General features: G+C 52.4%; 1 protein-coding gene across 5 annotated transcripts in view; it reads left to right on the plus strand.

Annotated features, from left to right (window-relative positions):
• Positions 1–11,503: 11,503 nt before the first annotated feature.
• GRK3 (G protein-coupled receptor kinase 3) overlaps positions 11,504–27,695 on the plus strand; it is a 133,970-nt gene continuing 117,778 nt past the window's right edge. For 2 of the 5 annotated variants that reach the window (XM_051835475.3, XM_051835476.3), the window contains exon 1: positions 12,135–12,379. In XM_051835475.3, the coding sequence (XP_051691435.1) occupies positions 12,267–12,379 (113 nt within the window). In that variant the 5' untranslated portion in view covers positions 12,135–12,266. Of the gene's footprint in view, positions 11,703–12,133; positions 12,380–27,695 lie in introns of those variants that run through there. The other 3 variants (XM_089322920.1, XM_089322919.1, XM_070066046.2) reach the window with 3 other exon arrangements.

Below are 27,695 nucleotides of genomic sequence, written 5' to 3' on the forward strand. Positions count from 1 at the left end.
AAATGGCTGCAAATGACCAGGGCTGGGCCAGGCCGAAGCCACAGAGCTGCTTCTGGATCTTCCACATGGGTGCAGGGGCCCAAGCACTTGGGCCATCTTTTTCTTTCCCAGGCACAGTAGCAGGGTCCAGCTCCCTGTTAGTGCACCTGGCAAAGCAGCGGAAGATGGCCCAAGTGCTTGGAACTCCCAAATGGAGCTCCTGGCTTCGGCCTGGCCCAGACTGGGCTATTGCAGTCATTTAGAGAGTGAAGCTGTGGATGAAAGATTTCTCTGTCTCCCCCTCTCCCTCTCTGTAACTTTACCAAATAAATAAATAAATATTAAAAAAAAATACGGTATAGGGTCTGGCGGATTCTTTTTGCTCCAGTGCAGGATTGACCATTCTGATAACTACAACTCTCACGTTTGCCTAGGCAGTGGTAATTGGTTCCATCGACTGTGTGCATATAGTGTGCTTAGCAACGGAAATAAACGACAAACTAAAAAAGGCCTAATAACGTAGTGGAAATGAGGGGAAGCAGCAGCCCTCTGCCTAGGGTCCTACCCAGAGATGAATTTAATGGAAGACAGGTCACTTCCGCAGCAGTTGGTAGTAGTGAGATGTGTAAGGGACCATCTGCCACGCACACTGTTGTGGTCATATAACGTGGTGTAGATTGGACACCCTGGGAAGAAAATCGGCAATAGGGCTTTTACCAGGAGAGGCTGCTCAGGGGCTAAACATGAGGATGGGAAACCTCCCATCGCAAGCAGATGGGAAGAACCGGCTGTGCAGGTCTCCTAAGCCCCAGGTGACAGGGTGCAGGCATGATGTGGCCTGCCTGCTGAGATGACAGCGCAGGGACAAGAACTCTGGGCAGGGTGCGGGCTATGCCTCTGCTTCTGCCTCTGATCAAGTTCATGGAGACAGTGGACGCCACAGCCACACGTCCCGTTCAGAGATGCCCATCTGGAGATGCTTCAATGACGTCAGCCACTGGACACCCACGTGGCAAGGAACTGAGTACAGCTTGGAGGGGCTGGGATCGGCCTCTGGTGACCGCCAGCAAGAGTCTGAGGCTCTGTGTCCAACAGGCCACGAGGAACCCATTTTGGCAGCACCTGCATCAAGTTAGGAGCAGATGCATCCCTAGTCCAGGCTGAGCCTTGTGAGACCCTCGTGAGAGGAGCCCAGGAAGCCATACCCAGGTGCTTGCTCCATAGAAGTCTCGAGATGACAAGCGTGCATTACTGCTGCAGCCGACACGTGTGCGGTCCCGTTGCCACGTGATGCTCGCTAAGACAAAAACGCTGTGTGTGCCGGAAAACAGCCCGAGTGCTGGTGAGAGATCATCGTGCTGTTTCGTGACCAGCAGATGAAGGCGCTTGGAGCCAAACGCCCCATGACGTCTGGATCAGAATTCCAGTCTTGGGAAATCACTTTCTCTCTCGCACGGTCGCTGTGTTCCGAGCACGGTGGGAAGAGACACACAGGCTCCCAGTGGGCCGCTGGTTGCAGCAACATCGCTTGAGCAAGGGTTCAGCTGGGGAAGCTTCCTGAGCACATCCATGGCAACTGGGCCGAGGGAGAGGAAAGAGCAGCGGCCCCCGGGGGCGGGCAGCTGCTGTCACGGACCCCTGGGGCCCTGCAGAGTCTTGGGGGGTTACACACTGGTCCTGGGCACTTGGGAGAGGGAAGCAAAACACAGTTTTTTTTTTTTCCTCTCCCCTGCCCCCAAGGAGGGGACGCTTCTCCCTGATGTTGCTCATCCTCCTGGTTTGTTTGGAAAAATCAAGTCCCGGATGGACATAGCTATCATTTGTTTGCTTCCTCTCATTCCTATTTTAAGCAGTTTATAAGGAAAGTTCTCCAGAAAAGCCCAGCACCCCCATCCCCGCCCCACAGGCTGGGTTTTTTTTTTTTTATTTTTAATTTTTTTTTTTTGGACTCTGTTGATAGGAGGGGGAAGGTCATTACCCAGAGAGTGGCCAGGGTTCTCGGCAGCGGGGTTGACTGGGTCCTGTGGTGTCCCTGCTCGACGCCTGCCTGCGGACAAAGACGCAGCTCCTCTGCGTGGCTTCCGTGGGCCCTGCGGGGTCTGGCCTCTGCTCTGCCTCAGGCCTCCCCTCCCAGCCCATCCCCTGCTGTGCGCCTGTGCCCCTCCCCCCAACTCAAGGCCTTTGCTGGGCTGTGGTGTCCACCCAGAGGTCACCTCCTCAGAGAGACCCTCCTGGACTCCTCTCCAGGAATGTGACATCTCCTGTCCTGGGACACCTGTATCCTTTTGGTACATAAAGCAAGTTGAATTAAGTCAACTCACTGCCAAGGAAGCCCCTCCCCCTGCCCCTGTCCCACTTTGCATCGCTTCACATACAGAAAGCCCCTAGCATTTGCCAGATAACAATGAATGAAGTGAGGGACTATGAATGAATGAACGGAGATCCGGGCGATTGTCTAATCAGACTGCTCGATCTTCGAGGAACAGGAGGGGTCACCTCATCTTTTGGGTTTGGGCCAGGTGTTTAGCCTTGAGCTAAAGATGCCTGCGTCCCACATCAGAGTTCCGGGTTCAATTCCCAGCTTCATCTCCCTACCCGGGCTTCCTGCTAGTGTAGACCAGAGGAGGCCGAGGTGATGGCTAGAGTAATTGAGTAGTTGGCACCCATGTGGGAGACCTGGGTTGAGCTCCTGCCAACCAGCCCCAGCCATCACAGATTCTTGGGAGCTAGCTAGTGAGTGGGGGCTCTGTTTCTCTGCTGCTTAAATAGGTAAATAATTCTAAGCACTTCAGCTTTTTGGGGCTAGGGGAAGGGAACTGGTGTGCGCTCAGGTTTGGTGGCAGCGGCAGCCCGAGACTGATGAGACACAGGATGGAGGGAGGGCTTCAGGGATGGCTCTGATCCCATCCCCAGTTAAACCTGAAGTGCTCCACACTTGGCCTTGAGGCTGGGACTCTCTGAAGGGAAGCATTTTAGACTCAGGAATGGTCAGGATTCCAGGATCTCGTGTGGCCTCCACTCTCTCCGTGCAGAGGCGGCCCCGGGAGCTGAGGCTGAGGGCCCCCAGGGCCGATTTCCCTCTCTCGGCCTCTGCTGAGCCCTGAGTGTGTGTCGTGTCTCACCAACTCTTCCCCACAGTCTTGCACTAGTGCGTTACCCTCCCGTCCTGAGGGAGCAGCTGAGGTTTGGAGAAGCCGCCGAGTCTCAGATCACACAAGGAAGGTTAGAAGGGAGTTCCACGTGGGGCCTTTCTCGTTTCCATGTTCGTATGCTTCCCTCTCGTCTGGCCCTCAACCTCTGAGATCACCTGAATCTAACCAGGTCAGCCGATGGTTCCTGGGATTCTGGGAAAACCTGCCCTTAACACACCACATGCACACATGCACTCTCAAACCATCCCAAGGCATGAACTTCTTGGAAGCAGAGCAAAGCCTACTATGTTGTAATTATGGCTTAACATAGACATTTCTGGGACACTTGACCTACCAACAAATTCAGACTAAAGTGTAAGTGGCTGACAATAACTTTGTATAAGAGCAGATTATGATTGAGAAGGAGGCCATGGCCGAGAAGGGAGGGACGTTTGTAGGTGAAGATTTGAGGATGGGAGAGAGAAAGGAAAAGACAAAAGGGCTTAGGAAAGGAAGGAGGGAGACCTCTGGCAGAGCTGCATGATCCTTTAAAAGGCGCTAAGTGGCTGCTGTCCCAGAGAGATGCCACTGGTGGCATTTGAGCAGAGATCGGCATGGTGAGCGGTCAGGAAACAGTCCCCGAAGCACAAGAGGAGGCCAGCACCCCAGGAGGGAACTGGCATGGCCACTGTGGACTCGGGGGTGGGAAGGGCTCTGTGTGAGTCTCTTGTCCGCTGTAACACGTCCCCGGTCCCCATGTTGGAGCAGTGCTATGACCTAGACACGAGGACGAGCTCTGTGCTCAGATGGCCGGAGTTCAAGTCCTGTGCATGTTTTGCAAGCAACTTGAAATCGTTCTCAGAGTTAAAGCGATGCTGACTACCTCCCTCAGGGACACATGGAGAGATTTTATGAGACAGTCACATGGGCGTTTAATGTGCTAATTGGCATACAATAAGTACTTAAAAGGGATGCCCATTCTTATTTTCATTACATACAGTCAAACCGCTTATTTGGAAGAGCATTTCAGTGTGGCCGAAAACCTCTTGGGATGGTTTCTGGGTCTTGCCAGATGGGTGCCTCCCTTTTGGTGCCTGTCACATTGGTGGCATTCAATACATACTTGTCCCATGAATGGGAACAGGAGCTAACATGCCAGGGGCTGGGTGGAGTCAGAGGCACAGCATGCCCGTGTGGCAGTGGCATTGGAAGATAATCTGGTTGGCAGCGGGGAGCTATTGAAGGTTATTGAGCTGGGGGCAGGGGACTACCAGGTGGATTGAAGGGGGCAGGGTTTGGAAGCAGGAAGAGGAGCTGGGCAGGCCTTGGGGGTCTTCTCGGTGAGAAGTACGAGCTGTGTCTGGGGGGCTCCAGGGAGCAGGGGAGGGTGTGTTTTTTTCTGTGCTCACTGCTGCAGAGGCCTGTGAGTCGCACTGGGCCACTCTCATTGGGGTCTTCTAGAATTACCTAGAATTTGCTTTTATTCTCCTGCCCTGCCACCAGCTGCTCTTGTATCCACAGCAGGAGGAATCATTTTTTTTTAAGATTTAGTTATTTGAAAGGCAGGGTTACAAAGAGGGAGGGATAGGGAGAGACACAGAGATCTCTCGTTTTCTGGTTCTCTCCAATGGCCAGAGCTGGGCCAGGCTGAAGCCAGGAGCCAGGAACTCCATCTTAGTCTCCCATGTGGGTGGCAGGGGCCCAAGCACTTGGGCCATCTTCTGTTGCCTTCGCGGCTGTATAAGCAGAGAGCTGGGCTGGTGGAATAGCCGGGACTTGAACTGGCGCTCATAAGGGATGCTGGTGCTGCAGGCTGGTGCCTCAACCCACCGCGCCACAGCACCAGCCCCAGCCAGAAGGATCTTAATGTCAGTTTGATTTTGTCACTCCCCTCTCTGGAACCTTCCGCTGGCTTCCCCCTGCCCTCAAAGGGTTCAGCTCCCATCGCAGCTCTGGGCACCACGTGATCACTTGCTCTCTGCCTTTCTCCTGGTATTGACCCTGCAGACGTGGCTGGTTTGACCCCTCTGGGGTCTGGAATCCTATGTGAGGCCTCTCAGGACAGCTGCAAGGACTGGAACTGAAGGTTCTGAGCTCTTGGGTGGGGAACACCCGGCCTGTGGGCTGTATAAAGCCCGCAAAAATCATTCGGTCTGGCCCTGCCACAGCAATTGCGGACCAGAATCAAAAGTCAGTGAATCTCTAGCAGGCTCGTTTGGAGTTGATGATTTTGCACGGCCCCTGAATGATGTAAATGTCCACATGGCCCTTGGCAGGTAGAGTCTCCCCGAGCCCCTGTTAGGGTGATTCCTGTTAGGGCTTCTCACATGTTCACGGGCATGGGGGGCTCGTGGGCCTCTCGTTCTAGCACAGATTCCCTTTTAGGTGCGCTGGTGAGGGCCTGGGTGCCCAAACGACTCACCTGGAGCCTGGTGAGGCATGCAGACTCTCAGGCCCCTACCAGGAGTTCTGAGCCCAAGTCCCACGTGAACAATTCCATCACACAAGCATCTGGGCGTGCTGGTCAGGGTACCAGGAACGTGGCACAACCTTGCTGGTGGCTCCTGGTGGTCCCCTCGGATCATGGTTATGGGTGGCCTGGCCCAGGCCTGACTCGTGTGATGCTATACCTAGGGGCTCTGGCAGAATGGGGAGCAGTTGTTGCTGACCAGGAGAGAAGAAACAGCTGGCTGGGGTGGGAAGAGATGTGGTCCCTGACAGGTGGGGAGTGGAGTCACGCCATGCCACTGCCACCTGACAGTGCTCCAGGATGACATGGCTGGTGGGGTGCAGGTGCGGGAGACCTCTAGGATCTGTGGGGTGGGCTGGCGTCCAAGGGAGCCTCTCCTGGGTTGGTTTTGATTTGATTTCTAAGCTAAATGGTGGCTGCCCTTTCAGCAAGAATGCCAGAGAGGAGGCTTCTGGGTTAAGGGCCCCAGGTAACTTTGCAAGGCAGAGGAGCTCTGGGCTCATGTGTCCTACGCATCCAAGGGTCATCTTCACTTTCCTCAAGAGGCAGTTGGGATGAGAGGCCCAGGCCGGCGGGGTGTCTGGGGATCCCAGGTCTCACTCCCCTGTCGTCCTTACTGCCTCAATTCCCCATCTTCTCTGAGGTCTTCTTCTCTCCGTCTCGCAGCTCTTCCCTCCTCTTGGGCCCAGTGTTGATCCCAGTTGAGCCCTGGCTCTCCATCTCCCCTGCAGTTTGCCATCAAAGCAGCAGCACACACAAGCCAGGAGGGTCCCTGGGAGGGCATGACACTGCTGTACAAAACAGCAAACTCACACTGGCCCTTAAGACAGAGCAGACTTTGTGTTCTGGAATGTTCTCTCGACCAACCCTCTTCTGGGCGTTTTCTCGGGCCAGCTAACACATTGTAGTCCCCAGCCTCAAACTTTCATTTCATGGCTCCCTCTTCTACTCCTGCCTCCCACTCCCAATCCAGGTCCTCTCCTAGGCCGGGGGTAGGGGGTGGGGAGTTGGCAGTCTCCATTCTCAGGCCTACAGCTCTGTTACACCTTACAGGTTGTTTGGCTCCTGGACCTAAGCAGGGCTCCAGACCCCAAAGTCCTAAGTTGATGATACTAGAGAGGGTTAGAGGCGCCAGCTGATCGCAGGCTGTAGGAGGTGGACCTAGAGGGGGTGCTGAGGTCACTGCGGTCATCCTCTGGGGAGGTCATTCTCCCCAGGGGTCGTTGTATTAGCCTGAGTCAGGCTCATTTGTTCCCTTTCTGCCTCCTGGCTTGACAGGTGATCCTTCCTTTGCAGCCCTCCCTCCTACTCTGCCATCTGCTGCCCTCACAGGGGCATCTTGGACTTGAACCTCCAAAAACACTGACTTTTCATTATAGGGACAAAAAGCTAATTCAAGCTCCCAGAAGCTCCTGGAGCTAGATCAAGCTCATCAGGGTTCTTCTCTACTGGAGGGGCCTTCAGGACCAACCACAGCTTCGAGGATCAATGGGGACCTGGTGGTTAAGGCTCATTTTTTAACAGGATGCACCCTGCTAATGGGTGCTTTGTGGTTTTAAAGAGTACTTTTGTCTCTCTTTGAATTATGTTCCAGTGAAAGGCTGAGTCTTTGTCTATTATGTCATTCATTCATTCACTCACTCACCCACCCACCCACCACACACCTGTTGAGCAAGTGAGGATGCTGGGGCAACGCACACAGACGTGCTTATTTCTAGACCCGGCTGACGGACTGCGCACTCCACCTGTGGGTCGCAGTGGTTTCCAGCGTGGTTAACAGTCCAGGTGTTGTCCCAGTCGGCTGACAACATGTTCCCAAAACGGGTGAGCATCCTTCACTTTGCTAAAGGATTCACTGCAGGATTAAGTAAAGCCAGGGAATTTTAGAATCAGAAGGGGCCTTGGGGACTGGCTCATTCAATCCCTTCACTCGTTTAGTGGCAGAAAGGGAGATTTAAAAGGTTTAGGAGACTTGCTTAGAGATATTCATCAATGCCAGAGCCAGCGCTCACAGCCCACACTGCTTTTTCATTCTTGGCACTGGTCTCTTTCTTGCATGATGCAGACATACTCCAAGGGTGATGACAATGGTAACAAGACCAGTATGTACTGAATGCTTTCTCTATGCCAGACAGGGTTCTAAGAGCTTTATAGACAAAGGTACTTCAAAAAGTTCATGGAAAAATGGAATGAAAAGGTCAAAATTTTATTTTGGTGCAAAAAAATTAAAATTCATACCTATAAGGGGTCTTCATGTCTACCTTGAAAAGGGGGCTGGCATCATGCAGTAATGGATTAAGCTGCCACTTGGGACGCCAGCATCCCACATCAGAGCCCTAGTTCAAGTCCCAGCTCATCTGCATCCAATCCAGCTCCCTGCTAATGTGCCTATGAAAGCAGCAGAAGATGGCAAAAGTCCTTGGGCCCCTGCACCCATGTATGGGACCCAGATAGAGTTCCTGGCTCCTGGCTATTGGCAGCTTTTTGGGGAGTGAACCAACAGATGGAAAATCTTTGTCTGTTCCCCTTCCCCATGCCCCCAAGCCACTGTACCTTTAATAAAACAAATCTTTAAGGATTTTTTTTTTGACAGGCAGAGTGGACACTGAGAGAGAGAGAGAGAGAGAGAGAGAGAGAGAGGTCTTCCTTTGCTGTTGGTTCACCCTCCAATGGCCGCCGCGGCTGGCGCACTGCACTGATCCGAAGGCAGGAGCCAGGTGCTTCTCCTGGTCTCCCATGGGGTGCAGGGCCCAAGCACTTGGGCCATCCTTCACTGCACTCCCGGGCCATAGCAGAGAGCTGGCCTGGAAGAGGGGCAACCGGGACAGAATCTGGCGCCCTGACCGGGACTAGAACCCGGAGTGCTGGTGCTGCAGGCGGAGAATTAGCCTATTGAGCCGCGGTGCTGGCCTAAGGATATTTTTTCTGCACCAAAATAAAATTTTCAAGTCCATTTTTCTTAAATTTTCAAAATACTAAAAAGTTACATTTGACAGGCCGACAAAGCAGGAGCCTCCTGTGCTGGTTCACTTCCCAAGTGCTGCAACCGTTGGGGCTAGACTGGGCGGTAGCCCGGATCTGGGAACAATTCAGGTCTCCCACTTGGGTGGCAGAGATCCAATGACTGGAGCCATCACTGCTGCTTCCCGGGGTCTACACCAGCAGGAAGCTGGAGCCGGGAATCTCAGCTGCGTGGGACATGGATGTCCCGACCGGCATCTTCATCACTAGGCAGAAACACCCGAGCCCTTCTCGTTACAGCACACTTTTCATCGTTGTCCCAGTTGAACTGCTGATAGAAAGCACACAAGAGCATGCTGGGCACAGAGAGATCACAGCTCAGAACTGGTGCTGCGGCCTCATCCAGGCCCAGGGCTCTGAGCCACAACGTTCCGCGGCTGCTTTATTGGCCAGGAGTCCCTTACAGAAACGTGTGTCCGCCATGTTTTAAGAGGCAAGTACTGGTGTAGTGAATATTAGTGCAATTAGAAGCCCAGCTCCGTATCGCACCTTGGGGCGGATCTCTCAGAATATGGAGCTGCCTGCCATTGCAGTCTGCAAAGCTCCACGGTTCAAGCTGACACAGAAAGTGGCTCCTGGCATGCGGGCGACCATCTGCAGAAATGGGATCTAAGTCACAGGTGAAGGGAACAGTGCTCCCCCAGCATGCTGGAAACACCCAGGGAGCCCTTATGGACCGAGGCATTTGGAAATAAAACCACGGGAATGCTGATTACCTGTGACTGTCTTGAGCAGCAACTGCATTTCAGGGAGTGCTTTATGCAAAATGCGGTCTCTCTTAGCAGGCACGGACTTAAATATTGTGATTTGAACAAATGAAGGCCAGGCATTTTCTACCTTTCTGAAAAGTCTTCCAGTTGGAATCTGAGAGTTGACTTTTTTTTTTTTCTTCCCATTTCTGATTAATTTCCCAGAACAACTCTCCCCCCACATCCCTCCTGCCCCGGTGTTTATCATCCAGGGGTCCCATGATGAAGAAGTATCAGAAAAGCCCAGAATCTAAATCGAGTGAGAGCAGCCAGCTCTCTGATTGGCATCCCCTCCCTGTCCCAGCCCTCTTTGGAGCTGCTGTCAAAAACTGAACTTTAAGTCTACTGTCTTAGCAACATCTCCCCTAAGGGCAGCAAGGTGTGGAGAACAGGGCAGAGGAACCTTGTGGGACCTGGCAGGAACTCTGCCATCATCAGGGAGCCTGGAGTCCCTGAACTCCTCCTAGGAGGCCGGGAGGGTGGGGACACCATTATTGGCCAAGTACAAATGGGTTGCTATTTGCTTTCTCTGTTCGTTATAATGATTGCAGGCTGGCGGTGGTGTTTAGCCACAGGGTCCAGCAGGTCGGTTATGAGAACTTCATCACTGTCATTAACACCTTTTGTTTGCACTGAACACAAAAAGCTGTTCAGTATCCAGAGAGTGCAGGGTAAGAAAAAGAGCAGGGGGAGGCAGCAAAGGAGAGAGGCAGGGAGCAGCCCTTCACCCAGGGTTAATACCAGCAAGAAGAAAATACCCCCCTGGGATAACTGAGTTAGCAGGGTAAGGGCGTTGGTGAGAGGAGTGGATTTTTTTGGATTCTCTGCTCTTTGTGCTAGAAAGGTAATTGCTCACGTTTCTGAGTGCCAGTGATGCCGGCCGGTTCTGGTCCTAGAAACGCTCCTGGGAGGTGTGGTTGTTGGTAAGCGTCTTCCTGCTGGAGTTTAATGCCTGAGTAGCTGGTTTCGCTGCCATGCTCTCATGTAGAGCAAGCGCCGTGACCTTGGTGGAGGATCATCCTGGGTGTTGGGCAGGGTGCACTGCGCAATTTTTTTTTTTTAAATGTGCAGTTTCTCCTCTGTCTTCTCAGCAACCCTGGGGTAAATGGCCCCATTCCCACTTATGAGGGCAGTAAATACAGAAAGGTAAAAGCTGCTTCTACTGTGGCCCGGCACAGGGGTTTGAGCTCAGGGGCCTCGTTTCAAACTTAACTACACCACCTGGTAGGAAAAACAAACACGAAAACGAGAAAAAAAAAATCCCACCAAACATCTTAAATGCACCCTGAGGACCAAGAAAATGTAGGCGGCATATTTGACGAGCTGATCAGTTGACAGTTTGGATAATAGACATTCTGAAAGAAATTGCAGTCGTCAAATCATAAGAATATGTTATGCTTTTTTGGGGGAAGGGGAACTTAACTCTTCCTCTTGGGTGATCCTTGATAAGAGATTGTGTGTTCCTGTTTTTAGGCCCCCCGCCCCCTAAAGAAGTGGGTGGGCGATAGATACTTGGCTCGTGCCTATCTTGGTTGCATGAATATATTTTGTGTCTCCCCTTTTCTGCTTGCTTCTGCCAGAACACGTTCCTCCGCCACGCATTCCTCCGCCTTACTTTTCTCTTGTCCTTTTCTGGACAATTGTAACACGTACTGTGTACTGTGTCTCGGAGCTTGAGAAATGTCTGGTGCAGCCGGCGGGCTGCGGTGGCCAGCATAGCAGGCCGGGTTGGGGGCAGGACAGGCAGGGCAGGGTCCTCCCTCTGCTCAGGCATTATGGCAACCCCCCAAAGCTCGGTGGGCTCTGTGAACCCTGTAAGCTGCAGACAGCATGCATTCGGATTCCTGCGAACTCTGGGCTCTGGGCTCTGGTGCCCTGTGACGAGCTAAAGGGATTTTTTTGGGGGGGAGTCGGCGTGGGTTGCATTAATTCCCCATGTGTCCCTGAATGTCACGCCAGCCGGACAGTCCCGTAGATTCTAAATGTGCACGTGTGCACGCAACTATACAGAAACAAGCGGCAGCTGAAAACCCCGGGGGAGGATTGGAGGGTGTCCTGATGACCACTGACGCCTTGTGTGCAGATTAGGAAACTGGAAATCCCCTCATGCCTGGGGCGTTTGCACTTCCCTAAACTCTCCCTCCTAGTGGGTCTGCTCCGTTGGTTGTCTCTTGAACTGACCACCTGTCACCTGGGTGCCGGGCAGCAGCCACCGCGGGCAGCGGTTCCCAGCCAGGAGCCCGAGGGACACAGGGGACTTTCCTTGTCTCAGCTGGGTGGGCCGGGGTCAGGTGCAAGGCTGCACAGGGCTCAAGGGGACCACCGCGATTTTGAGCCTCACCTGCAGGACAGGTGAGACACCGCACCCCCCTGCGCCGCCCTGGTCTTCTCCCAGGATCCCAGGGACACTGTCCAGTTTGAGAACCGCCTTGTCCCACGCACACGGACCTCCCCAGCCCTTGGGGTGATGGGCGTGGGGCCCAAGGCTCTCCTAGGGTGGGGGTGGGGGGTGCGGAAGAGCGGCCAGGAGCGGGAAGTGGGGGGCCGCGGGGCGAGGAAGAGGAGGAGGGAGAGAGGAAGTCCCTCGTGGTCGCCCCGAGGGGAGGGCGGGCCAGTTCCCGCGGGGACGCGGGCGGTTCGAGTGCGCGCGCTCTGCCGACCCTCGCGGAAGGGGCGCGTGCGCGCGGCGGGCGGCGACCCCAGCGGCCTCGGCGGCCGCGCGCAAGTAGGGGGTGCGCTGGTGTCGCGCGCGCGCTGAGGGGGGCGCTGTTGGGCGGAGGCGCGCGCTGAGGGGGGGCGCTGCTGCCCCGGGGCGCCCCCCCCCACCCCCACGTCGGGCCGCGACGGGCGAGCGGCGGCGGCGGGAGCGCGTCCCGTCCCGCTCCTGAGGAGCCGCCGCCGCCGCCGCTCGCCAACATGGCGGACCTGGAGGCCGTGCTGGCCGATGTGAGCTACCTGATGGCCATGGAGAAGAGCAAGGCCACGCCGGCTGCCCGCGCCAGCAAGAAGATCGTCCTGCCCGAGCCCAGGTACCGGGTCCTCCGGCCCGCGCCGCCGCTGGCGACCCCCAGAGCCCGGGAGGGTCGGGAGCTCAGCCCTGCCTGCCCCGGGAGTGGCGCTGCGGCGCCGGCCTCGCCGTGCCAGCCGCTGAAATGGGGCAGCGGAGGGCTGTTGGGGGCACTCGCGGAGACAGCCCCGAAGTGCGCAGCGCCCCACTGGGGGAGGACTTTGCCGGACCTGCCCGGCCCCGGCGCCCCCTCCTGCTCCATCTCTAGGGTCCTTTCCGATTTGCTGCGTTGTCCAGCTCCATCCCTGTCCCTGCCCTAGGGGTCCTCTGTGCCCCTCCTCGGCTCACCACCCCTGGCGGCTCCACCCTGGTCCTTCCGGGGTTGCTACTGTCCCCTTTCCAACTCCATCCTGCGCCCCCCGCTTCCCTGTAGGCTGCCCAGCTGCGGAGCGCAGGCTTCTCGCCTTTGGTCCCGGGTACTGGAACTGCTGTGTGCAGCGCCTGCTCCCCCTGGGGCCCCCGCAGCCCGGTGGGCGTCCTCGGGCCGAGAGGGTGTTGACCCGCGCGGCGTCCTGGTGGGCGCCAAGTGTGTTAGCGGAGCTGCGCTGCTCGGCCCGCGCGTCTCCCAGTGCCACTTTGTTAAAAGGTGGAGGTGGGATTTGCTTAGAAACGCACACCGAGCCCTGATCCCAGGCAGGCTTCGGTGGGTCAGTCGCCAGGGAAGGGATCCGCTTAAATGGTGACGGGCTGTGGCTTTGCTACTGATGAACTAGTCAGAGACCAATGCCCCTGGAAAGACAGCTCGTCAGGTTGTCAGCTTCAGGCAGCACGCCGAAGCTTTGGCAGTGCCCAGTGTCTTTGCTATTGAACACTGCCATGAGTCCAAAGGGTAGGGTGGCCCCTTGCAGCCAGATAGCCCTTGGTGGAATTATTGATTTAAAGAAAGAGGCATCCTCTTTTTGGCACGTTTGAAGCCATGCAATTCTGCAAAATGCTGGGATCTAAACCAAAGCCGTTTTCATTTTGAAATCATTGATCCTGCAAGTGTTAGGCACTCGGGATGGCTAAAATATTAACTTGATCCAAGGAGGGGAGAATCTTCCTTTGGGTGCTAAGTGATGATCGCCGTATCTCGTGTGAGTTCATTTGTGAGCCCCGTGGAACCAGAATGTTCGTCCCTGTGAGTTACTTGCTGTGAGAAGCTGGATAGCTTGCTGGGTGTTTTTGGGTTTGCTTTGCCTCTTGTTGGTTTTGCGGGCTGTGCTGTGGCTCTGATAAGCAGCCCCCAGTGGTGACAATCCGGGAGAAATGCAGATACTTCTGGGCGTCGCGAGTGGAGCACGCGTAGCCCAGAGTTGAACACATCTGAAGCTCATGACAAATCCGTGGTTTCACATTTAGGGCAAATCTACCTCAAGGTGCATTTCATGTAAAAATCTTACTTCCCTAAATGTGACATATCTTTAACTCATGGGCGATTTTTTTGGGGAGGGGTCGTGGGAGGGAGATTTTATAATATTGCTGAAATTAGGAACTTCTGTTGGTTTCTGTCTTGGCATTTTGGACTTACTGTAACTTCTGCTTTTTAAGTGCTCCTCTTGAGAGTGTATTTCTGTGCTTAGCATATTCACTTCCTTGTGTGAATACCTCTGGCTTTCAGTGGTGGTTTTTCTTTGGTAAATGCGTTGGTTTTCTGGGCGCAGTCTCATCTTCCAGGGTACTTCTCTTGACATTTTAGAATTGAGAAGCATCAGGATGAGGTGATGTTAGGGACCAGCCCTGTAATGCTTGTTACTCTGTTGCTGTTTTATTAAACAGGTTCCTGAACTAGGCCACTGAAACCTCCTCCAGGGGTTTTCAGTTTGTGTGTATCTCAGTGTCTTTAGCTTTAGTTTAGTAAGGCAACCGTTTGCATAGCAAGAGTCTGCCCCTTGTGCTGTGTTAGGATTCTGTTATGTCCTCCGGTAAAGCCGTCTTGTAAATTTTTCTCTGCCACTGGATGGCAGGCGGCGCACCTGACTGATTTGGGAGCAAGGTGGTTGGAGGAGTTCTAGTTCCCCTAGGAAAGTTGATTCCAGAGCCGGGGCTTGTGGGGCAGCCGGGGAAAGCTCCAGGCTGCAGTGCCAGCATTTCATATGGGCGCCCAGAAGACGCTCCTGGCTCTGGATCAGCTCAGCTCCAGCTGTTGTGGCCATTTGGGGGAGTGAACCAGGGGATGGAAGACCTCTCTCTGTGTGGCCATTTGGGGCAGTGAACCAGGGGATGGAAGATCTCTCTCCGTGTCTCTACATCTTTCTCTCTAACTCTTTCACATAAAGAAAAACTTTTTTTTTATTTTTTTATTTTTCTAAAGAAAAACTTTTTTAAAAAAGTTAATTCCGAGTTAAAATGCTTCAGTGTAGTGACTCAGAGGCCAGCCCGACTCTACCCTGTTGGTGAAGGGCACAGGTGCAGTGTGTGGTGATGGGAATTTCTGTTTCAACCTCATTTTGAAGTGAGTCATGTGGTCACCTGTCTTTGATATTCTTGGAAAAGATGCTGAGATTTGTTGAGCTGGAAACCTGGACATGGACTTGCCATTGACCTGTCACTATTGGTATTTCATTTCCAGCTAATTGTGTCTGTGCCTCCTTCTTCCAGGGACTGTGCCTTTTCCCCAGGGTTAAGCAGAAAAGCAACAGAACAAAACAATCTCCAGTAATGTAAATGGAACACTGGGCCCGCGGGCCCGTGCCTGTCACCGGAGAACCTCAGAAAATGGAGCATTCTGCCCAAGGGAGACCTTGCTTCTCCGAGACGGCGAGAGGCAAACATTTGGTTATGTTGACACATTATTCAATTAACGACCCAGTGAGTGTAAATCCTGGAAAAGCTGACTATTTGTTCAAATTACATAGCTGTGCTAGTTTACTGAAACATTTGTTGAGCTAACGCAGCTGATAATGGGACCTACGGGGGATAGTGGACTGTGGCCATGGCCTTCCTGTGCAGGCCCAGCTACAACAGGAGTGTTGGGACATGCTTGCCAGTCGTGTTACGATGTGGGAGAAAAGAAACCCCTTTATTAAGGGGTGGGACCTAAAGCACTGGGGAAGGCCCACGCAGGCCTGATCCCCTGGCAGGGAGAAGACCCCTTTCACCTTAGGCTCTGTTACTGTTAACCTTCAAATGGAATGAAACTTAATTGGCTTGATATCACAGAGTGAAAGGGATGAACTAACCGGGACTTGATCTTTCTCCTGGAATCTCATTTCATCTGCTTGGTAGAGTGAAATCTCTCATCCACTGGTTCAGTCTCCAAATGCCTGCAGCAGCCAGGGCTGGGCCAGGCTGAAGTTGGGAGCACTGGACTCCATCCGGGTCCTGGTGTGGATGGCAGGGGCTGAAGTGACTTGAGCAGCCTCCCAGGTCCCTCAGCAGGATGCTGGCTTGGAAATGGAGCAGCCAGGACTTAGCCCAGACGCTCTGACACGGGTGTAGGTGTCCTGAGTGTCAGCTAGATCCCCTGTGCCCCTGTGCCCACCTTGGTGTATGGGACACTGGATCACCCATTGCAAAGCTCATCCTTTCAAAGTATTCCTACAGCGTGATAGGAGGATCTGAAAAGAACATTTTAAAGAGACTGTATAACTTACCAGGAAAGGGCCCTTCTGATACCACTTACTATACTAAGTCATACATAGACGCAGAGCCAGTTCTGCGAGCAGGCGTGGGGATGCTGTGACGAGTGCTCACGGCCACTCTCCAGGAGCCTTGCCATTAGAGAGTGGAGCCGAGAGAGAGGCTTGCTTTAAAGTGCCTTTGCTGAGGATTCTATTTAACCTTGAATAGGTAGTCTTGGGATTACTTCTGTTATTCTGTATTCACAGAGCATATTATGGTTACTGAGTGTTTTTACTTATTAAAATCATATTGTAGCTAGATAATCCCATATGCTGGTTCTTTCTCCAAGGTGCACGCAATGGCCAGGACTGTGCTGTAGCTGGGAGCTGGGGACTCAGGTCAGGTCTCCCACAGGTGTGGCAGGAGCCTAATGACTTGAGCCGCTATCAGCAAACCCTGCCCCCCGCCGTTACCAGCACCCTCCCCCCGCCCCCCGCCCTGCAGCGTCTCCCACGGTCTGCATTAGCAGGAAGCTGGAGTCAGGAGCTGGAGCGGGAACCCAGGCTCTCTGCTGAGGGACACGGACCTGACCTGCAAGGCCAGTGTGTGCCCCTTGCTCAGTACTTGTGATTTTCCTTTGAAGAACTATTCAGACGTCACATGGGTCGTATTACAGCAATTTGCATCTTTCTGTTTGCAGTGCTGCCGCGTGAAACCAATCTCCAAACGTGGGATAATTTTCTTCTTTTAAGGAGATGGAATTGACTCAATAGTTTCCCATTCCGGTCACTGAGTGCTTTGCAGAGTGTTCGAAGCATCCCTGTGTCTGGGTCGTAAGGTGTTCTGTGTTCGTGTCTCGTGTGCTCACGTCCTAGGTGTGAATTGCAGAGTCAATGTTGAAGAACAGCCTCCAGGAAGAAAGTATTCCTTATTACCGTTAGGAGGATTCCTGTATAACACGGTCACTTTTTTTTCATTCAGGTCCAAATTGCAGATGTGATTTGTTTTGGCCTCTCGGTGACTCCTTCACTCATGGTCAGAGCTGATTTGTGCCAGTGGCCTGTGGATGCACGGGCTGCCTGGAGCCGCCGCTGCTTAGAAGCGGATGTTCAGTGCAGTCGGGGTTGGGCCCAGAATGTGTCCATGGTGAGGGTTGTGAAAGGCTTTGAATCAAGAGCTCCTAGATCTCTTTGAGGTACAGGCAGTCCCAGCATGATGCAATCCGTTCTTAGAGGCAGCCTCTTAAAGTGCTTCCCTAGTATACTGAACTTGGCCTTGCCAAATATCTGTTAGGGAAAGTATGGGACACAGGTGTCCAGGCTCGGAGGAGGAAGAGCAGGGCTTTTTATGTCAGTGGGTAGAAGCGGAGAAGCGAGGGGTGGGGCTGTGGAGCACAGGACACCTGGGCCCCCCTAGGTCTGGCAATGAACGTCGCATGGAGTGAGAACATAGTGTCATTTGCAGAGAGGTTAGGTGTGCCCGGCGGTTGGCAGAACTGGTTCATTTGTTCCCCTCGCTGGTCCTAGCTTGTGAGGAGCCCTGGCCCCATGTCACAGGAGAAGCAGAGGCCCAGGGAAGTCCAGGAACTCGGCCCAGTAAAGAGGCAGGGTCCAGGGCCACGAAGCCCCCAGCGCAGGTTCCTCGCTCCTTCTGGGCTGCCTCCCGAGAGCGGTAGCCGATGCTCTCGCCTGCTATTTTTCAAGGACTAAGCAAAACTGCAGCGGCTTTTTCTTTGGGGTAAAGTCACTCGGCTGCCCGACCCCAGCAGCTGCCAGGGCAGCAATGGAAAAGCTGAGACTATCTTCGGGGACCCACAGAGAACAGTGACTCCTCTGGGACCCTCGCAGACGGTAATTACAGCCGCGCGGAAGCAGCAGCGGGCAGCTCATTTCCCACGGGGAGCTCGCGGGCCACGGGGCTGTTGTGTTTAACGCGAGCAGCACGGTCTGGCTTGTGTTCCTGAGAAACTGCACCGGACGCTGCCCCGCCCGGACCCTCTCCCTAGGATTCTCTCGGTGTTGGCAGTGGGGAAGTGGAAATGATGAACTTGGGGACTTTTCCTCTGTTACCTTAGGACCTCTGGTAAGGTCAGTCATTTACATGCTAGTCGGGGGTGGGTATCCCAGACTGCTGCTGCCTCTCCGCATCTCACTACTTCATTCTCGCCCTTCCATTTTTTTTTTTAAGATTTATATATTTATTTGAAAGAGTTACACAGAGAGAGGGGAGGCGGTGGGTGGGGGAGTCCCCCATCCGCTGGTTCACTCCCCAGTTGGCCACAACGGCTGGAGTGGTGCCAATCCAAAGCCACGAACCAGGAGCCTCCTCTGGGTCTCCCACATGGGTGCAGGGACCCAAGGACCTGGTCCATCTTCTACTGCTTTCCCAGGCCACAGCAGAGAGCTGGATCGGAAGTGGAGCAGCTGGGACTTAAACCGGCGTCCATATGGGATGCCGGTGCCTCAGGCCAGGGTTGTTAACCTACTGCACCACAGCACAGCCCCTTGCCCTTCCATTTTTTTTTTCTGACAGGCAGAGTGGACAGTGAGAGAGAGAGAGAGAGACAGAGAGAAAGGTCTTCCTTTGCCATTGGTTCACCCTCCAATGGCCGCTGCGGCTGGTGCGCTGTGGCCGGCGCACCACGCTGATCCCATGGCAGGAGCCAGGTACTTCTCCTGGTCTCCCATGCAGGTGCAGGGCCCAAGCACTTGGGCCATCCTCCACTGCACTCCCTGGCCACAGCAGAGAGCTGGCCTGGAAGAGGGGCAACCGGGACAGAATCCGGCGCCCCGACCAGGACTAGAACCTGGTGTGCTGGCGCCGCAAGGCGGAGGATTAGCCTAGTGAGCCGCGGCGCCGGCCACCCTTCCATTTTGATCGCTGACTGGAAGCCAAAACCCTTGGGCCCTTTGTGATTGTACCACAGATCTAAGATGCAGAAGAAGCCACACCTGGGCTCCTCACGAGTTGTGGATACTGCTGCTAATTTTGGGTGTCTCCTTTTGGGTCATCTGTACTTGAGTTCGCAGGAAGTGATTACACGAAAGTAGTCAGCCCGGAACTTCATCCTCAATGATTTAATGGCCAGCTGACATTGCTGACCCCTCATTTTCCTCTGCCTACTCCCCATCATGTTGTAGTAAGAGAGAAAATTCTAGATCAGGAGCCACAGCATGGAAACCCGATTCCACCTGCAGCTTTGCCAGGGGACCTCAGTAGATCACTCTTGTTCACTGTATTCAGTTTCCCCTACTTGTACAATGTGATATCGATTCATTTCTGATCATAAAATGTCCCAGTTGAAGCAATCTCTGTCTCACGGGCGTTTTTCTCTCCAGTACATTCATGAAGAGTGGAACTCATTAAGAATCGCTCATACACGGATTGCAAGCGTAGATCACTCGAGACAAGGAGGGAAGAAATATTTAAAGATGTGGTGGTTCTTTAATTTATACCAGTGTTTGTTTGTTGTTGGGATGATAAACAGTATCAGATGCAGGGGCACCTTTCAGAAGTACAAAACAGTGGCAGACAGAAGGCAGTGCTGCCAGGAGCCCCTCCTGCCTGTGCCCCAGGAGACAGGATGTGTGAGAAGTTAGATGTTGACCCCCAGTCCCATAAGAACTGGCAGATCTCGCCTCAGTTTTCTTACTCTAATGTTATGGCACTGTGCATCTAGAACCCTCTACACATAGTGCCTCCCATGGTTCCTTTATTTTCTCCTCCCAGATTGCATGTTAATGACATAGGATTGTGCTGGCTCCTGTTTAGATGGATTGTACTATCTCCTGAGGAGATCTTGGAGGAGGTCCAGGCTACTCGTGCCCGTGGTGGGTGACCCCCTTCCCTAACACCCATGCTGGACGTCTCTGATGAGCAACCCTGGAAACTGCAAGGTGTGAGACAGCTCTCTGGCCACGCGTTCTGTGCACCGATCTCTTCCTGTCCCTTTGAGGTCTTGCACAGTAGACTTGGTCCCTCTTACCTGCGGCAGGTGTCGGGTGTGTGGGAGCGGCTCGCTGGCCCTCGGTGGCTGGTACAGGAAGCCGTCCCAGGTTTCTCGCCTCATTTTACACTGAAGTCTGCACACTGCGCCAGCTCATCTTCCTGCATCCGTTTGAACGTTACCCAGCTGAGTAAGAAAATGAAAGTTATGAAGGCCAAAAAGATAGCTGTAAAATGATCATCACTAATTTAGTCATGGTAAGACGAGTAAGTAATAAATCCTCTTTCAAGTGTTTGGTTGGTTCAATTCCTTTATAGTTCCATTTGGAGGAGGGTTTTTTGGTTCCTTGAGTGATTGAAAATTCATGGAGGTGGGTGTTTGGTGCAGTGGTTAATACACCACTTGGGACTCCTGCATCCCATGTTGGAGTTCCTGGGTTCGAGTCCTAGCTCTGCTGTGGATTCCAGCTTCCCGCTAGTGAGTACCCTGGAAGCCAGTGGCAATGGCTCAGGTGTTTGGATCCCTGCCACCCGTGTGGGATACCTGGATTGAGTTCCTAGCTCCTGGCTTTGGCATAACCTACCATCAGCTGTTGCAGGTATCTGGGGAGTGAACCAGCCATAGGAGCTGTCTGTCTCGCAAATAAATAAATAAATGCAAATTAATGAAATTTATTACACCAGGGAATTAGTGTTTGCATCAGAGTTGGAAGCTAGCTGTGGGTTACAGATGTGTTACAATGTACTGAGTGTGAGGCACTGTATATACTCTTGGGATAATTATGGCCTGAATTAGGGAAAAGGTGGTCTTTGATTATGCTGAAAATTATTCTACGATGTGAGGGGTTATGTGTCCTGTATTGAAAGCATAAAACCCCATATTCTAGGAAGACAGCAAGGTTCTTACATTTCAGTGATAAAACTTTGAATATTTTGCTCCTGATATTTGTACATTGTGTGGTAAAGTCAGCCCGTTGATCTTTATGATTGTATCCAGAAAACACCTCTGCTTATATGTTTAGGTTGTTTCTTCTAGATTGTATGTATCTGCTTTGAGGGTTTGAGTTGAAAACGATCTAAAAGTTACATGGAGTGGCATTTACACAGCTGTTGAATACTGCAGATTTCATTTTGCTTTGTGAATGTCTAAGATTGTGACAGTATTTTAGATAAATCTTTAAAAAATGAAGTATTCAGTATGGTGGTGGGGTGTGTATTCCCTTTATGGTTTTAAAAATTTATGCATTTGAAAGGAACACAGAGAGAGCTCTTCCATCTTCTGGTTTATTCCCCAAACGCCTGCAACAGCTGGGGCCAGGGCATGCTGAAGCCAGGAGGGTGGCCAGGAGCAAGTACTTGAACCATTACCCATTGCCTCCCAGAGTGTGCATTAACAGGAAGCTGGATAGGAAGTGGAGGTGGACTCAAACCTAGGCACTTGCATATGGGAATGTGGGCATCCCAGGTGGTCCTTAACTGCTATACCATGCACCTGCTCCTGTTTATTTTTTTAAAAAAAGTGTTGATTTGGGAGACAGAGTGAGCTTCCATCCCCTAGTCACTCCCCAGATGCCTCTAACAGTTGGGTCTGGATGGGGCCGGAGCTGGGAGCTGGGAGCGCCATCTAGGTCACGTACATGGGTGGCAGGAGCCCAGGCACTCGAGCCAGGGTCTGCATCAGCAGGAAGCTGGAGTCAGGAACTGGAGCCGGGCATCGGAACCATGAATTCAGGTCTGGTGCATAGGTGTCTTAACTGGCATCTCCACTGCTGGGCCAAACGCCCACCCCTGGGCAGATGTTATGGCCAGATAGGTTAGGCTGCTGCTTGGGATGCCCACAGTCCATGTTGGAGTGTTGGTTTGAGTCCCAGCTTCTCTGCTTCTGATCCAGTTTCCTGCTAATGTGTCTTAGGAGGCAGCAGGTGATGGTCCAAGAACTTGGGTCCCTGCCATCTGTGGGGGAGACCTGGATGGAGTTCTTGGCTCCTGGCTTCAGCCTAGTTGAGCCTTGGCTGTTGTGGGCATTTGGGGAGTGAACCAGTAGCTGGACGATTTCTCTCTTTGTCTCTGTCTCTTACCCACTCTGCACTTTGGCTAGATCAAAATAAATACATAAACATTAAAAATAAAATGGAGCCAGTCCTAACAGATAAGACCAATGGGCTTTATATACACATCTTTTTTTAAAAGATTTATTTATTTATTTGAAAGGCAGAGTTACAAAGAGGCAATGGCAGAGGCAGAGAGAGAGAGGTCTTCCATTTGCTGGTTCACTCCCCAAATGGCTGCAACAGCTGGAGCTGAGCTGATCTGAATCCAGGAGCTTCTTCTGGGTCTCCCACAAGGGTACAGGGGCCCAAGCACTTGGGCCATCTTCTACTGCTTTCCCAGGCCATAGCAGAGAGCTGGATCAGAAGTGGAGCAGCTGGTACTAGGACCTGCGCCCATATGGGATGGCAGCTTTACCCGTTACACCACAGCGGTGGCCCCTTTATACATATCTTTAATCCTACCCTTCTCAACTAAGTTTATTGTTTATTTTCTTGTATAGCGATACTAACTGGGAAGGGGGGTTAAACAGCATACCTTGTCGTTACAACATTAAGCATAGGTTAAAGTGTAAAGTTTCTGTGATATCTTAAAAAAAAAAACAAACCTATTTGAGAGGCAGAGAGAGAGAGAAAAATCATTGTTATCGGCTGATTCACTCTCCAACTGCCTGCAGTAACCAGGGCTGGACCAGGTGGAAGCTGGGAGCAGGGAACTCCTCCTGGGTCTCCCCACTGGGTGATAGGAACCCAACTACTGGAGCCGTCACCTGTTGCCACCCAGGGTCTGCATTAGCAGGAAGCTGGAATCCGGAGCCTTCGGTGGGAATCCAACCCAGGCACCCTGGTGTGGCCCCTGGATGACTTGACTGCTGGCCACGTGCCTGCCCCTGCGCTGTCTTCTGTGTTTTTATTTCCAGTGGCTGTGGAGGAAGTGTAATATGCAAAACATCCCAACTAGATTTAAGAGAAGGGAAAAGCTACTTCTGCACAGTAGCAGTTTTAAAGTAATGGGCAAAGAGTAATTATGTTAAAGATTTTTGCTGTCTCTCTACCCTCCCCCCTAAATAAAACTATGTGAGTTTTTGTGGACAGGGACTTCTTAGGGTATAACTTTTTTTTTTAAATTGCATGTGGAAAACTAGCTAGCATCCCTGAATTCCTGATCTTTAAATGAATGACTCTGCTCGCTGCTGAATCGAGGCTTGGGGACACTTAACAAGGAATTCAGGTTACTCTTGAAGGAGAGCATGCCTTGGTGGAAACTCCTTCCTGTGAAATGAGACTTTTTGGTGAAGTGTTGTGGGTTACGGTTACCTCGTGACTGGGGCAGCGTCTACCGTGGCGGAACGGACAGGAAAAAGGAAGGCTTTGTTTGAAATGCCTCAGCGGCTCTCCCCTTCCAAGCCCCCTCTCCTTCTCTGAGAAAACTCGTGCTCCAGCCGTCAGTTGGGTCGACACGGAGATGGTGGTGATGAGAGAGGCCGTCTTGCTGGCCTTGGCAATTAGAGTTGCATGTGAACCTGGTAACTTGAACCCCATGCCACTGATGACAGTTTACTGTGTGTTTGTGCATTAGATGTGGATTTACAGGTTTTTTTTTTTTTTTTTTTTTAAAAAAAACCTCATTAATACATGTGTTGAGAGCTTTATAGTTTCATGTGTATCAACACTTTAGTTTTTGCAATTGTACTTCGTGGTGTGTAGAAATCTAAAAAAAAAGGGGGGGGGGAAGTACTCCAGGTATATCCTGTCTTCTGTGGGAAGCTCCGGTGCTCTCCTTTAACACTAGGGTCTTTCCTGTGGTCCAGGGTGCAGCTGGCAAGCCTGGCAAACTGGAAACTAGATGTTATCACTGCCCCTGAGTGTCTGCCTCGTATCACAAAGCACATATGACCAGCTGTGTCTGCCTGGGTAACCCATTCCCTTCTCACAGCCCGGCCCTGTCTACTTTAAGAGGCTTATGGGAAACCCCGGGGGAAGTTAGAGGTTCCCACTCCCAAAGTGCACTGCCTCCCGCGGCAGTGGGGTTGACCTGAATAGCCAAAGGAGCACTTGAATGTCAAGTTCGCTGTGTTCAGTGCATTGCTGACTCTCACAGGAGGCCAGAGCCCTTGTAACGAGAGTGTGCCCTCTTGCGGGTTGTCTATGTGGGAAGCAGGGTGACCCTCCGAAGGTTCGGGGCCAGCACGGACCATGGGCAGGTGGTTGTGGGGTTTGGCTGTTCAGTGCCAGTGCTTGGGACTCTGTTATCTCTCCTTCGGGTGTCTTTATTCTGAGTGCAGAGTGTCTGAAATTCCTGGCAGTGGGTGACTTCCGTGACAGTGACAGCTGATCTTTCCATATTTGCACATTTCCCGTTCTCCTTGGTAGGGCAGGCTTCTCCTGGATTTGCTAACAGTGTTGAAACCAATCCCAGGGCTGCCCAGCTTGGGGGCGCTTGCCATCTCCCTGCCCTTGTGTTGATTTACTGTTCACAGAGGGCAGGCTTGCTGCTGCTGCTTTTTAAATTTTTTAACATTTTTCTTTCTTATTTAGAGATTCTTGGAAATGGCCCCATAATAACCATCATCCCTATTTTAGCCAGAGGAAATAGGAAATAGAAAAAGGTTCAGGGGGAAGTTCATTGCTCAAGGTCACGCTGATAAAATAAATGACATGGGTGAGTCCAGACCTGGGTCTTTGGATGCCGGATGTTGTGTGTTTTCATAAACTTGCAGGCTGTCTTTTGCCATGAGGAACTCAGTCTAAGAAGAGTAGGTTCTTGGATTTGGGAGGCGATGCCGCCAGCCTCAGCATCAGTAACGCAGCTTGAACTTGCGTTGTCCTTCTGGAAAGATTGTCAGCCACGGGCATCTCGGGCAGTGCTCCAGCGGCATGATTCCATGGGACGCTTTGACTTAATAATTAATGGAGAGCAATTCCCCAGACGACGAGGTGTCAGGGATTTCACCTGAAATAACAGGATCGTTATTAAGAGCGATGGCAGTGTTATAACTTAAAAAGCTGCCTGCCAGGCCCTCTTAATGTTTTCAAACATCTTTTTGTAATGTCAGACGCATCTTTATTTTCAAAAGCAAAATTAAAACTCCTCTCTCTCTCTCTCTCTCTCTCTCTGCATCAGTAGGTAAGTGGGAAGCCTTGCCTTGAAAAGACTTGTCAATTCCTGTGGACCCATAACTCGATACTTGTTAATGGTCCGTTCTAATTGCAATGGAAAAGTTAATGGGGTGGGTGGCATATTTAACCTCTGTGGAAGGGCTGTTGGGTTTGTGCCAAGATGGGGCTCCTTTGCCAGGGCCACATCTGTGATTCCGTGTGTCTCTTTGCTGCTTCTTCTGGTTTTACAGGTTTCCCTTGTCAGCAACACGTGGCTTCATCTCAACCTTGAGTTACCTGCTTAACCCCTTGTTCATAATCACAAGTGTGTGTGTTTATTTTAAAAATATTCATGTGTTTATTTGAAAGAGAGGGTGAGGGACAGAGAGAGATCCATCTTCCATCCACTGGGTTCATTCACCAAAAGGCTACAACGATCAGAACTGGTCCAGGCTGAAGCCAGGAGCCCAGAATGCCATCCTGGTCTCCCATGTGGGTGGCAAGGATCCAAGTCCTTTGGCCATCCTCTGCTGCTTTCCCAGGCGCGTTGGCAGGGAGCTGGATCGGAAGTGGAGCAGCCGGGACTTGAACCTTGCTCCGATTCGGAATGCCAGCATCTCAAGTGGTAGCTTAATCAACCGTCCCACAAGGCTGGCCCAGCACCGAGAGTTTAACTATTGATGAAGAGATACATGAGATTGAGCTAAAAACTTAGTAAGAACCCTCTTAAGGTTAAATTGGAGTTGGAAAGTCATTTGAAATTTATGTCTTCTTCTCAAAACACACATGCTTATCAGCTCCAGCCATTGAAAAGTCTGAGAAACATTTGCAGTTTGGTCACAGTGCACACACCCCACCCAGCTGCACCTGATGCAGGTGTGGGTAGGGCTGGAGTGAGGTGAGCCGGCCCCTCTGTTATCTTTTGAGTCAGCAAACGAGGAGCTCTCCAGTTGCTGTGGTGGGCACCATGTCCGGCAAAGCCAGAGTGCAGGGGAAGTGGTTTCCACTGGCCACAGCGGGGCACAGTCAGAGCTCAGATTGATTCCGGTACTCATCCTGGTCAGGTGGACAGTGGTCCCTCAAGTGTCCACTCCCAATCCCCAAATCCTGCCAAGAGGGCATGTTCCCCAGTAAGAGGGATTAAGGCCACTCATGTGCTGAGTTCAGGACGAGGAGATTTTCCTGGGTTATGTGGGTGGGCCCCCAAGGGACACAGACGGGAGTCCCCTGCCCTTGTGAGCCTTGAAGGTGGAGGGAAGAGGTCGTGGACCCAGGCACGTGGGCAGCCTGTGGAGGCAGCACCAGGCAGGCAGACAGGCCCCGCTCAGATGCACGCAGCCCCGCCGGCACAGTGAGCTTAGCCCAGGGAGAGCTGTTCAGAGCGAGATTTCAGTTTGAAGGAAATAGGCAGGTAGAGGAATGGAGTGAAACATGCAGAGCTGGCCCCGGGTCCTCCCTCCAGGTCCGCAGCCTGGGTTCCTCACTGAAGTCACCGCGGTGGGTGGCGTCCTGTGGGTTAGAATGGACTGAAGAGCTGGAACGAATGAACTGTAGCTCTTGATTAGGTCCTGATTCAGACCCTCCAGCTACATAAAGGACCCTGGGCATCGGAGCTCAGAAATGACTGTTGTTCCCGGGGTGGGGGGGGGGGAGGCCCTGCTGGGTTCCTTAGGGAAGGGAAATGCTGAAGCAGGAAGGGGAAGAGGACTGGTGCTGAGGTTGGCTTTACAAATGCAGAAAGGGGCAATCCGGAATAAAAGTAGCCATCTAGAATCTTGGTCACTGTTATCAAGGTGTCAAATGGGGTTTGCTATTCTCTGCTCTTTGGCATGCTTGAAAATTTTTTAAAAGTATTTGTTAATTTTTAAGATTTACTTATTTGACAGAGTGACACGGAGAGAAAATGACCACAACAGCCGGGGATGGGCCAGGCTGAAGTCAGGAGCCTGGAGCTCCTTTTGGGTCTTCCGTGTAAGTGGCAAGAACTCCGTCACCTGCTGCCTCCCAGGGTGTGCGTTCGCAGGAAGCTGGATGGGCAGCAGTGTGGCCAGGACCTGACGCAGGCACTCTGATAGGTGACATGGACATCCCAAGTGGTGGCCTAACCTGCTGTGCCCAAATGCCCATCTGTACAATAATGAAAAAAAAAAAGTTGGGGGCCGATGTTTGGCCGAGTGGTTAAGTCATGTGCGTGCCACCTCGGAGGGTCCAGGTTCAAGTCCCTGCTCCATTTCCAATCCAGCTTCCTGCTGATGCACACCTGGGGTTGTCTCGGGTGCTTAGTTCCCCATCATTCACATGGGAGACCTGGGTTGAGTTTTGGGCTCCTGGCTTTGGCCTCGTCCATCCCCAGCTGTTGGAGGCATTTGGAAAGTTGAACCAGCAGATGGAAGACAGATCTCCTCCCTCTCACTCACTCTCATGCTCTCTGTTATGCTTTCAAATAAATAATGAAATAGCAATGATAAAGTGGATGGCTAGGTGTGAAGGGCACAGGTGCCTTCTTGTGGGGCTGATGAGGTCCCAGGTTGTCCCCTGGTGTGTGAGCGCACCCTGGGGACTCCTGTGACAGCATCTGAGACCAGTGCAAACACACTGCAGCCCAGACAGCTGTGCCTGAGGGAGAGGAGGTGCTTCACGGAG

Source organism: Oryctolagus cuniculus, chromosome 21, assembly GCF_051225735.1.
Source record: "Oryctolagus cuniculus isolate XC-2025 breed Fujian yellow rabbit chromosome 21, ASM5122573v1, whole genome shotgun sequence".
Classification (NCBI taxonomy): Eukaryota; Metazoa; Chordata; class Mammalia; order Lagomorpha; family Leporidae; genus Oryctolagus; species Oryctolagus cuniculus.